Source organism: Equus caballus, chromosome 20 (genome assembly GCF_041296265.1).
Source record: "Equus caballus isolate H_3958 breed thoroughbred chromosome 20, TB-T2T, whole genome shotgun sequence".
NCBI lineage: Eukaryota > Metazoa > Chordata > Mammalia > Perissodactyla > Equidae > Equus > Equus caballus.
In genome coordinates, this window is record NC_091703.1 from 36,799,532 (window position 1) to 36,812,940 (window position 13,409).

A 13,409-nucleotide genomic window follows, 5' to 3' on the forward strand; every position below is an offset into this window, starting at 1 on the left:
CTTTCTCCAATGCAGTCACAATCAGAATCCCAATGACACTTTTCATGGAAATAGAACAAAGAATCCTAAAGTTTATGTGGAACACAAATAGCCAAAGGAATCTTGAGAAAAAAGAACAAAGCTGAAGGTACAACACTCCATGAATTTGAAAGATACAACAAAGCTATAGTAGTCAAAACAGAATGCTACTGGCAGAAAAACAGTCACACAGATCAATGGAACAGAATTGAAAGCCCAGACATAAACCCACACATCTATGGACTGCTAATATTCAACAAAGGAACCAAGAACATGAAGTGTATCTCAGTTTTATTTTGCAATGAAAAAGGTTTTCAAAAATGATGAAAAGGAAACAGTGACTATCTGAGCATTTGTCTTCTGAAGACTGTGGAAACTGCAGATGGAAGAGAGAGAGACAGAATAAATACTTACGATACTGGCTGGACCATAGAAAAGTAAACTGTTCAGGGCTGAAAGGAGTCAGGTCTTTGTGGAATTTCTAGACACTGTTCTTGCAAATGGGGACTAATGACACAGACAAGTAGAAGGAAGAAGGGCATAGGGTGACAGATGCATGATCTCAGAACACAAACTCTAGAATAAGTTCAGGACTCCTCTGAGGCCTCCTGGAAAAAGAGTCACTCCACAACATTGACTTCATGAATGTCCTTTACTTAGTCTGGGGCCTACGCCACTTGGTACTACTTCAGGCTCCAGGCGCAGAAGCTTCAGTTAGGACCTTAGTATGTCTGTGGTGGGAGACCTGCAGGGACAGTGATAAAAGTCTCGTAAGGGACCACCATCCTCCCATTCAGGGACTCAGCAGACAGTGCCACTCATCCAGAGTCACGCTTACGTCTTATCCCCAAGACATCTCCCTCTGGCCATCGGATTGAGAGAATGATCTGCCACCCAAACACAAGGAGGAAGACGTTACCCCCTCACCAAACGACTGAGTTTCCACATATCCTGGAATGAGGGAGAGTAAAGAAATAGAATGCCCCAATAGGACCAAATGTTGTCGTTATCCTGAGGGATGGGGGATGACCTGCAGTATCAGAGCTCCATCTCCGCTTACCCCCTAGAATGTTTTTGGCTTCAGAAAAGACTATTCCACGTATCCCTGAAAAGTACAATCAGCCTTCCCTGATAGCACAGCCTTCCACATCTTCCCTGGTAGCCCAGCCTTCTACATTTTAGATGTTAGGAAAAGTAGGAAGTGGGGGAAGCCATGAGGCAGGTGGCAGGGGACTTCTCAGAGGCTCATTACCTTTCCGAGCCCTGAGGTGGATGAAGATCCCCACCAGGAGGAAGATTAGCCCAAGCAAGAAGGCTGCAACTCCACTCAGCATCTTCCTCCAAGAATATTCAGACTGAGCTCCTATGGGAAACAGGTCTTCAAGTTAGTCAAAAGCTCCCAATATTTTATGTGCCTTCCTGAAATCCCAGAGCCTGGACTGGACACCAAATTCAATGCTATCTAGAGAAGGAATAAGTTTAGAAATGGTTTGTTGAGGCCAAGGTTTGCACCCATGCAGTTTCTGTTGCTGATTCTCATAGCCCATGGGAATGTCCTCTGAATACTAAGGTCAAAGTATTAGAGGACACTAGTTCCCAAAGTTGGAAGGAAGTGAAGAGGTGATTAGACCTCCTTATTTCCTGGAAGATACAAGGATAGATGTCTGCCATGTTTTCTCCCAACTTAGACCAAGGACTCCAATTTCTATGACTCCCTCAGATCAAGGGAAAGAAAAATTAGTGTTGTGACCAAGATGATTGCTGAAGTAACCCAGGCCTCATATAGACTCAGTATAACCCTAAGTCAGTCCCAGGGTATACAAGAAGCTGATTCTCACTCCACTCTACAGAAACAGGGCTCAGCAGGCTGGGATGGTCAACAAGGCAGGTGTAGACATCTCCAAGTTCAGGAGTCATTTCCAACATCACCATTGTCTGAAAGGTCCAGTCTCCATTCCTGATAAGGCCAGTGGACATGACCCCTGCTCTCTCCTCCAGCCCATTCCGGAACCACTTGATCTTGATGTCCCCTGGATAGAAACCTGTCACAGAGCAGAGTAGCAGATTGTGGTGCTGCAAGAATGGGGTCGTCTCCGGATACACTGTCACCTCTGGTTGCACTAGGAATGAACAGAATAATGAGACATTGTGAAGGAAAAACCACCAAGCCAAGACAGGAATTTCTTTAGGGACTATCTCAGCCCCTAATCTCTTTCCCAGATCACCCAAGTGGAAACTGAAATTCTGGGAAAATATCAGCCCCCAAGACTCAGAAACTGGGGATGTCAGTGACCCTGAAGAGGATTTAGATCTTATCAGACACTCCCACAATTACTCCTTCTATTTGAGGACCAACTAGTCTGTAAAGTCTCTGAGAACCTTTGAGATCTGAAACCAAGACCGCAGTGATCTGCCCTGTGAGGATATTGAGTGAGTCACAAGTGGGGACAGAACATAGACACAGACTCCCCTGCTCATAACCCATTTATCCTGAAGCAGGACATTCCCTATCATAAGGAAGAAGATCCATGGCCAGGTTCACATGTAGGAGATTCCTGAACTCTGGCAGACCTCATCTTCCACCTCACCTTTTCTCCCAACAGTGAAGGGTGCACCCAACTTGTAGTTGTGTCTGCAGAGCGCATCCACAGAAGCTCTACTCCTCTCCAGTATATCCGGCCGGTTGTTCCACCGCTCAGCGTCAGGCTTCCCCAGCTCTGTCAGTGCCACAAATATTCCCAGATCGCTGTCGAAACGTGCATACTCCTCCAGGTTAAAGATGAATCTGACCACAAACTGCACCTTTTCTGTCCCATTGGTGAAGTAACAGTCAGCCTTAGCCTGAATCACAAAATCTTCTGGAAAACCAAAATAAGACTATGAACACCAGGAACCAGCCACTATCTTTAGGAAACCCATACCTGGTAAATTATGCCAGACCACATCAACTTGAGAGGAGGCCTTTTGACCTCAGGAAATAGGCAAAAGTAGCCTCTCCCCCTGGTTCCTCACATCACAGTGGAAAGAAGCCTGAGACCCATCTACTAGCCCAGCCCAATAAGAGACATGTCACCCAAAGAAACAAGCCATAGAGAGTCCCAAGAGACATAAAGATTCATTCCACAAATATTTGTCCATTCATTCCTTTGACAAATATTACTGATTATTTGTCTTTTGCCAGACAACTTGTTCTGGGTTTCTTCAAGCCAAGCTTTCAGAAGCCCAGGGTCTTAACTCTCTTTATTATCAAGTCAAAAAGATCCATTCCCATGTGGAATAATTCAATAGTACTCTTGCCCTTAGTAGGTTCATTCTATGTTTTCCTTCTGGAGTAAAGTGAAGGAATGATGGAGATGGGTAAAGGAAATGCAGAATAGGTACATATTAGTTGTGAAATAAAGTCCCCTTCTACCTTCCACTCAGTATGGGTTTTCTCCTTTTTGATCTTTTCCTTTGCAGTCTTACTCAGGGATCTCATCCCCTCCATTGGTTCTAGTGAGGTAATGAGCTCATTAATTCTGTTAGTGTTTGGTAAAATAATATTAATCTGTGGCTTGAAGATGCCTTTTATCATGATCATTATCATTATCATCATTGGCACTATACCTATGCGAAAACTAATAAAGGGAAACCTCATTTAAAATGAAGTCAGGAGGCCAGAAGGGAGAACTCCCACACAGCACCACTCAAGGTCAGTTACAGCAAAGATAGTCATTACAGACCCTGACAGAAGTCCTCAACAGGAAAGAATACTTAATTACATGAAGAAACTTACATTGCATCCCAAACAGAAATTGATTACCCCAGCAACTCAGCCAGAGAGAAACCATCACCATCCTGAACTCTTGCTTTTCTCCAATGGACTTTCCTTCAAACCTTCCCCCCCATTTCCTCCTTTTCCTATATAATACAATGTTCCTCTCCCTCATTTGTTAGATTTGTCTATGGTCTGTCACAGCATGCACATCCTGGATTTCAATCCTTTGGTTATTCCTAAATAAATTTGTTTTGCTGATAGAATAACTGGCTGTTTTATTTTTAAGGTCAACACCTACAATTCTATTAAATCTCCAGAACAGAAGGAAAATGACAAGTACCCAGGAATCAATCCTGAAGACACAGAAATCTATAACCTAAATGACAGAGAATTCAAAAGAGTTATCATTTAAAAACTAAATGAGTTGCAACAATATGGTGATGCGGAATATAAGCTTAACTTAAACCTTCTTTTGGAGGTTTTATATTAAATGTTGCCATTAAAAATGAAATAAAAAGAGAGCGACATCAGCAACATGATGGAGTAAGCTGTTCCCTTTGTCTCTCCTCCTTTGAACTACAACTAAATGAACATTCATTGATCAATGGAGGATACACATGTAGCACCTCAGGATGCCTGAGAGACTCCTGCTGCTATACATCTGAAGGTGGATGGACCACCCCTGTGGAGGTGGTGGAGATAGGTGAGAATTCTCCTGCCCCCTCAGCAGCCCAGTACCCACATGCAACTGCTTTTGCACACCTGTGGCCCCAAGGATGGGCGTGTGTCTCAGCGAGACTGTGGAAACAGGTGAGGCAGCCCTGAGCCCCCACATGATCGCTCTTTGGTCCAGTGGGAAAGCCCAAAGTCCCACTGCAGTCCCAGGGAGTGGCTCTGGCTCGATCCTAGTGGGGATGTCCCATCCACCAAGCACAAAGGCTGGTGTGACCTAGGAGCAGACAGTGGTGCAGCTGCAAGTCCAGGCAAACAAGCCCCAGCTGCCTCCTATGCCCACAGTACTGCTGCAGTCCCAAAGGAGGAAGTGCAACTCAGCAAGACTGTGGGAGCAGGAGGCAGAGGCTCTGAGTCCCCAGATGATCACTCTTTGGTCCAGTAGGAAAGCCCACAGTCCCACCTCAGACCCAGGGAGTGGCTCTGGCTCAGATCCAGTGGAGTGGTCCCACCCACCAAGCACAAATGTTGGTGCAACCTAGGAGCAGACAGCAGCATATCTGTGGCCCAGGCAAAAGTGCCGCTGGCTGTCACGAACACCCATAGACCTGCTGCAGTCCCAAAGGGCAGAATGTGTCTGGGCAGGACTGTGGGATTAGGTGGAAGCAGCCCATAACCCCCATGTGATTATTCTTCCAGTTGATGGGAGACCCCACAGGGCTGCTGCAATCCCAAGGAGTGGCCCAGGCTCAGACAGGCACAGCTGATGTGGATCCTGGTGGGCTCAGATTACACAGCTCCTGCCCCTTTCCCCCGATGGTGGCATGTGGGAGCTGTGACCAAATTCCCTCTATGCTAAGGCACAAATCCATGCTGTCAAGCAATATGAAAAAAAATATATTAAATCTCCAGAACAGAAGGAAAATGACAAGTACCCAGGAATCAATCCTGAAGACACAGAAATCTATAACCTAAATGACAGAGAATTCAAAAGAGTTATCATTTAAAAACTAAATGAGTTAAAAGAGAATGCAGATAGACACTTCAACAATTTCAGGAGCTACTTCACAAAAGAGATTGAAACTCTAAAGAAGAACCAATCAGAAATGTTGGAGATTAAAAGCATAATGGAAGAGATAAAGAAAAATCTGGACTCCCTGAACAGTAGGTTCTGATATTATGGGGGGCAGAATTAGCAGTCTGGAGGACAGAAATATAGAAATCCTTCAGATAGAGGAGGAGCGAGAACTAAGACTAAAAAGAAATGAAGAAATTCTCCACGAAATATCCAACTCAATTAGGAAATGCAACATAAGGATTATAGGTAACCCAGAGGGAGAAGAGAAGGAGAATGGAGCAGAAAGCTTGTTCAAAGAAATAATAGCTGAGGACTTCCAAAACCTGGGGAAGAAGCTGGAAATACACGTGACAGAAGCCAATAGATCTCCAAACTATATCAATGTAAGAAGACCTTCTCCAAGCCGTATAGTAGTAGAGTTGGCAAAAGTGAATGAAAAGAAAAAATATTAAAGGCAGCAAGGCAGAAGAAAAAAACTTACAAAGGAACCCCCATCAGGCTTTCAGCAGATTTCTCAGCAGAAACCTTACAGGCTAGGAGAAGGTGGAATGATATATTCAAAATTCTGAAAGACAAAACTTTCAGTCAAGAATACTCTATCCAGAGAAAATATCCTTCAGGTGTGATGGAGAAATAAAAACTTTCCCAGATAACAAACATTAAGGGAGTTCGTCGCCATAATACACCCGCTATAAGAAATCTTCAAGAAGGCCCTCATACCTGAAAAAAAAAAAACAGAAAGGGGTTACAAAACCCTGAGAAAGGAGATAAATAGACAAAATCAGAAAATTACAGCTCTCTGTCAGAACAGGTTAGAAAACAATTATGACGTTAAAGATAAAGGGAAGGAAAACACTGAAATAAATATAATCTTGTCATTTTAACCACAAACTCACAAAACAAGATGGAATAAGATGTGACAATACCAATTTAGAAGGGAAAGAGGTGAGGGATGAAATCGGCTTAGCCTAAAAAAATAACAAGCTATCAGAAAATGTACTATCTCATCTACAAGATTTTTTATACAACCATCATGGTAACCACTAAACAAATAATTAGAACAGAGACACAAATGATAAATAAGGAGAAAACTAAGAAAACCAGCATAGAAAGCTACCTAATCAAATTGATAGTCTGAAATACAAGGGACAAGAAACAAAGGAAATGCAGAAGAATGGGAAAACGAGTGATAAAATGGCAGCATTAGGCCCTCATATATCAATAATCACTTTAAATATAAATGGATCGAATTCTCCAGTCAAAAGATACAGAGTAGCAGGATGGATTAAAAAACAAGACCCAACAACATCCTGCCTCCAGGAAACACATCTCAGCTCCAATGACAAACACAGGCTCAGAGTGAAGGGATGGAAGGTGATAGTCCAAGCTAATGGTAAACAAAAGAAAACAGGGTGTTGCCATACTTATAACAGACAAAGTAGACTCGAAGACAAAACAGATAAAGAGAGACAAAGAGGGGCAGTATATAATGATAAAAGGGACACTCCACCAAGAAGACAAAATAAATAAATATTTATGCATTCAACACAGGAACACCAAAGTACACAAAGGAACTATCAACAAACCTAAAAGGAGATATTAACAACAACACACTAATAGTAGGGGACTTCAACACCCCACTTACACCAATGGATAGATCATCCAGACAGAAAGTCAATATGGAAACTGTGGAATTAAAAGAAAAACTAAACCAGATGGACTTAATAGATATATATAAACACTCCATCCAAAAAGAGCAGATTACAGTCTTCTCAAGTGCACATGGAACATTCTCAAAGATAGACCATATGTTGGGAAACAAGGCAAGCCTCAATAAATTTAAGAAGATTGAGATAATATCAAGCATCTTTTCCAACCATAATGCTGTGAAACTAGAAATCAACTACAAGAAAAAAGCTTGGAAAGGGACAAAGATGTGGAGACTAAACAACATGCTACTGAACAACCAATGGATTATTGAAGAAATTAAAGGAGAAATCAGAAAATATCTGTAGACAAGTGAAAATGAAAACACACCATACCAACTCATATGGGATGTGTCAAAAGTGGTCCTAAGAGGGAAATTCAGTTCAATACAGGCTCGCCTTAACAAACAATAAAAATCTCAAATAAGCAATCTCAAACAACACCTAGCAGAATTAGAAAAAGAAGAACAAACAAAGCCCAAAGTCAATAGAAGGAGGGAATTAATAAAAATTAGAGCAGAAATAAATGAAATTGAAACAAAAGACAGTAGAAAGGATCAATGAAACAAGAACTGGTTCTTTGAGAAAACAAACAAAATTGACAAACCCTTAGCCAGACTCACTAAGAAAAAAAGAAAGAAGGCTCAAATAAATAAAATTAGAAGTGAATGAGGAGCAATTACAATGGATACCACAGAAAAACAAAAGATTATAAAAGAGTACTATGAAAAACTATATGCCAACGAGTTGGACAATCTAGAAGAAATGGATAAATTCTTAGACTCTTACAACCTCCTAAAACTGAATCAAGAGGAAATAGAGAATCTGAATTGAGCAATCTCAAGTAAAGAAATTGAAAAAGTAATCAAAAACCTCCCAAAAGGGGGCCAAGCCCGGTGGCGCAGCAGTTAAGTTCACACATTCCACTTCGGCGGCCCTGGGTTTGCCCATCTGGATCCTGGTTGAGGATCTACGTACCACTTGTCGAGTCATGCTGTGGCAGGTGTCCCACATATAAAGTGGAGGAAGATGGGCATGGATGTTGGCTCAGGGCCAGTCTTCCTCAGCAAAAAGAGGAGGATTGGCAGCAGATGTTAGCTCAGGGATAATCTTCCTTTAAAAAAAATCCTCCCAAAAAATAAAAGTCCAGGACCAGACAGCTTCTCTGGAGAATGCTGCTAAACATTCTAAGAAGATTTATTACCTATCCTTCTCAAACAATTCTAAAAAATTGAGGAAAACGGAACACTTCCTAACACATTCTATGAAGCCAACATCACCCAGATACCAAAGCCAGACAAGGACAACACAAAGAAGGAAAATTACAGGCCAATATCACTGATGCAAAAATCCTCAACAAAATATTGGCAAGCCAAATACAGCAACACAGAAAAAAGATCAGACACCATGGGATAGTTCAACATCCACAAATCAATCAATGTCATACACCACATTGATAAAATGAGAAACACAAACCACATGATCATCTCAATAGATGCAGAAAAATCATTTGACAAGATCCATCTATTTATGATAAAAACTCTCAATAAAATGAGTATAGAAGGAAAGTACCTCAACATAATAAAGGCCATATATGACAAACCCACAGCCAACATTATACTCAATGGGAAAAACTGAAAGCTATCCCTCTGAGAACAGGAACAAGACAAGGGTAACTACTCTCAGCACTCTTATTCAACTGGAGGTTTTGGCCAGAGCAATTAGGAAAGAAAAAGAAATAAAAAGAACCCAAATAGACAAGGAAGAAGTGAAACTCTTGCTGTTTGCAGATGACATGATTTTATATATGGAAAACCCTAAAAAAGTCCATCATAAAACAGTTAGAAATAATCAACAATTACAGCAAAGTCACAGGGTATAAAACCAACTTATAAAAATCAGTTGCATTTCTATACTCTACTAACAAACTAAAAGAAAGAGAACTCAAGAACACAATCCCATTTACAATCACAACAAAAAGAATAAAATATCTTGGGATAAATTTAACCAAGGAAGTGAAAGACCTACACAATGAAAACTACAAGATTTTACTGAAAGAAATTGATGATGACATAAAGAAATGGAAAGATATTCCTTGCACATGTATCAGAAGAATAAATATAGTCAAAATGTCCATGCTACCTACAGCAATCTACAGATTCAACGCAATCCCAATCAGAATCCCAATGACATTCTTTGTGGAAATAGAACATAGAATCCTAAAATTCATATGGAGCAACAAAAGACCCCAAATAGCTAAAGCAATACTGAGAAAAAAGAATAAAGCTGGAGGCATCACAATCCCTGACTTCGAAATAAACTACAAAGCTATAGTAATCAAAACAGCATGGTACTGGTACAAAAACAGGCACACAGATCAATGGAACAGATATAAAATAAAACCACACGTCTACAGACAGCTAATCTTCACCAAAGGAGCTAAGAACATACAATGGAGAAAGGAAAGTCTATTCAATAAATGATGGGAAAACTGGACAGTCACATGTAAAAGAATGAAAGTAGACCATTATCTTATGCCATACACAAAAATAAACTCAAAATGGATCAAAGACTTGAAGGTATGACATGAAACCATAAAACTTCTAGAAGAAAATATAGGCAGTACACTCTTTGACACTTCAAACACCATGTCTACTCAGACAAGGGAAACAAAAGAAAAAATAAATAAGTGGGATTTCATCAGACTAAAGAGCTTCTACGAGGCAAGGGAAACCAGGATCAAAATGAAAAGACAACCCACCAATTGGCAGAAAATATTTGCAAATCATATATCCAACACAGGGTTAATCTCCATAATATATAAAGAACTCACACAACTCAACAACATAAAAACAAACAATCTGATCAAAAAATGGGCAGAGGATATGAACAGACATTTCTCCAAAGAAGATATACAGATGGCCAATAGGCACATGAAAAGATGCTCAACATCATTAATCATCAGGGGAATGCAAATCAAAACTACACTAAGATATCACCTCAAACCTATTAGAATGGCTATAATAACCAAGAAAAAAATAACAAATGTTGGAGAAGGTGTGGAGAAAAGGGAATCCTCATACACTGCTGGTGGGAATGAAAACTGGTGCAGCCACTACGGAAAACATTATGGAGATTTCTCCAAAAACATAAAAATAGAAGTACCATACGACCCAACCATCCCACTATTGGGTATTTATCCAAAGAACATGAAATCAACAATTTCAAAGAGATTTATGCACCCCTATGTTCATTGCAGCATTATTCACCATAGCCAAGATGTGGAAGCAACCCAAATGCCCATCGACTGATGATTTGATAAAGATGTGGTATACACACACACACACACACACACACACACATACACACACGCACGCAATGGAATACTACTCAGTCATAAAGAAAGAAAAAATTGTCCCATTCACCACAACATGAATGGACCTTGAGGGTATTATGTTAAGCAAAGTAAGTCAGACAGAGAAAGACAAACGCCGTATGATTTCACTCATATGTGGAAGATAAACAAACACATGGACAAAGAGAACTGCTTAGTGGTTACCAGGGTGAAGACGGGTGAGGGATGGGCACAAAGGGTGAAGGGGCACACCTATATGATGACTGACAAATAATAATGTACAACTGAAATTTCACAATGTTGTAAACTATCATAACCTCAATAATAAATAAAATACCAATTCTAGCTTCATCTAAGACCTTCTAAACAAAAAACTCTGGAGGTTAAGAAAATGGAATAAAAAATTTCAATTCCATTGTTCACTATAATTTTCTACGCACAAAGTATTTTACTAATATTGATAGCGATTAGCTTGAGCTATATTTTATTTTCATACAATGTATTTCAAAGCTCAAGGCATAGTGTTAAGTGAGAAAAGAAACAGAATGTGATTCAATGCCCAATGACGTTTATTAAAATTTTAAATACACACAGAAAAACAATGCTACGTATTTTTAAAGGCCATCCTCATACTTAAAGACATACCAGACACATTAGAATGTGTATCTGTGGAAGGGAGGGAGTGAGAATGGAGACAAGGGAAGAGATGAGAGAGTCCTTGTTCTGACAAAAGATTACAATGTGCTGTGAACTCATTGGGTAAGATTAACTTGATTCTATGCACTTAAGAAAAAACAATAATAAAAGAACAATTAAAATGGGCTAATAATGCAGGTTGGTCAGGAAAGATCTCCCTGAAGAAATGTAATTTAAGTTGAGACTTGAATGAAAATTGTCACTGATCTTGAGTTGTAAATTTGCTTTCATTTCTAAGTTCAGAGGTCTCCTCCACAAACTACTGAGCTGAGCATAAAGATGGTAGCATCCTTCCTGGCTCAGCCATACTCATGTCTCACTCAGTAGCTGATTTCAGATGCAGCTGTAACCGCCAATTCTCTATCCCTTCTCACAGACTATATCACAAAAATAACTTTTTATTCAGATCTGTGTCAGGTTTAAGATCTCAGCTGATTTTTTTTCCATTTGTGTTGTTAAAGGGATGTTATAAACTCATGGAGGTTTCTATTCTCTAAGAACAACAATCTTCTCCCATCTACCCTCCCCCCAGGTTTGTTCCTCTTTTGTATTTAATGAGACTTTGAGGTTCAAAGAGGTTCTGTTTTTAACACATTATATCCTGTTTTCTGCTGATAAGTATGTTTTCATGTTCACTGCTTCATGTTTGCATAGCCTATCTCCTCGGCTAGAAAAATAGCAATAAATACATGTACCCAGTAACCTGAGGACATGGATAATGTCAATTTCTCTTATTTCTCAAAATTTCTTGGTACAATTCTGACCATATAGTAGGGGCTTAAATGTCAAAAGAAGAAACCTTTGTTCCCAGTTTCTTTTATCCATATGTACTCCAACTGGATAAATATAGAAACTGTCACAGTCACCAGAGCAAACTCTGGCTCTACAATGGCATCTATTCTCAGTCTGCCTCCATGTTTTACAGTTACATTGATACAACAAGGACCCTAAACAAGATGATATGTTTCCCTTCTTCCTGCCTCCCTTCTCTTTGGCTATGGTACAGGAAGTGTCTTTTCCCAGCAGCCCATTGTGTGTAGTAAAGAAGGAAGGAATACTTTTCTCTCAAAGGGAAGAACACTCTCTTTGAAGCCAGAAGCTATTTCCAGTTTGCTGTGTAGTCTAGACCTATAAGGAAAAGCCTCCCTCCCCCATGCCAATTATTGCACACGCACTGGAAAAAAATTGTTCTGTTCTTACCTGGAGAGTCTCTGCCTTGAGTCATGGAGGAATCAAGCCTGATTAGATTCACTAACAGAGCCACCAGCCAGGGAACCCACCCAGAACCCATTCTGGAAGAAAGAAAATGAGAAAGTGAAATCGCCAGCTTCTTCAGAATGGGATCTGTCCTCACACAACTCAGTCAAAAAATACTCATTAAGAACATACATACCTTTCTAGCCTCCCCAGGATTGGAAATGCCTCAGATTTATAACCAATCAGGATAGAGGAGTTCTGCATCATTAGGTGCTGGGCAGAACACTCTCATAAAGTTGTATTATATCACTTAAGAATCGTTTACCTGCAAAATCACTGACAGTAGTTTAGGTACATGGAAAATGGACTGGGAGAAAAAAGATTCTCTACACACTATGTGGTCCCAGAAGAACTATGTAGATTGTTTAATTATGTATCCTGCTATCCTCATTTAGCACTGTCCTTGGTTTAGTCTGACCAGTAGGTCTCCCTTCCTATGGAGTAGTTGACATTGCCAACAGAGAGTATGCAAATAAAAAAGAAAGTAGACAGCATTCTAAAGTATATGCCTTAAGAGGAGTTAGTGAAGGAATTATCAGAGAAGAAGTAGAAGAGATTGAGAATAATCTGGAGGGTATGATTTCCTGTAAACCAATAGACAGACACAAAAAAAAAAGAACATGGAGAGAGGATTCTCAAGAGAATAAAATGCTGCAAAACTCTTCAAGAGAATAAAGTATAAGAAAACATTATTGTGTTTTATAGTTAGTGGGGCACCAATAACCTGCAATGAAATGTAGAGTGTCAAAGGTAGAAGCTGTATTTGAAGAGTAAAGAGTGAATTGGAAATGAAGAAAGGAAGGCAGCAGGTGTAAACAGTCCTTCAAGAATTTTGGAAGTGAGGGGCTGGCCCCGTGGCCGAGTGGTTAA

The 13,409-nt window shown here is 40.2% G+C and overlaps 1 protein-coding gene across 2 annotated transcripts; it reads right to left on the reverse strand.

Annotated features, from left to right (window-relative positions):
• Nucleotides 1-292: 292 nt before the first annotated feature.
• LOC100060770 (HLA class II histocompatibility antigen, DO beta chain) lies at nucleotides 293-12,677 on the reverse strand. Of its 2 annotated transcripts, none has more exons than XM_005603785.4 (5): nucleotides 12,483-12,677; nucleotides 2,607-2,876; nucleotides 1,857-2,138; nucleotides 1,271-1,381; nucleotides 293-763 (listed from the first exon to the last, which is right to left on the reverse strand). In XM_005603785.4, exons 1-5 carry the CDS (start codon nucleotides 12,571-12,573, stop codon nucleotides 741-743), a joined length of 777 nt encoding a protein of 258 aa, XP_005603842.1. In that variant the 5' UTR covers nucleotides 12,574-12,677; the 3' UTR covers nucleotides 293-740. The 2 variants fall into 2 exon arrangements, with proteins under 2 accessions (XP_005603842.1, XP_005603843.2); XM_005603786.4 differs by having other exon boundaries at nucleotides 1,857-2,060; nucleotides 12,483-12,669.
• Nucleotides 12,678-13,409: the final 732 nt, after the last annotated feature.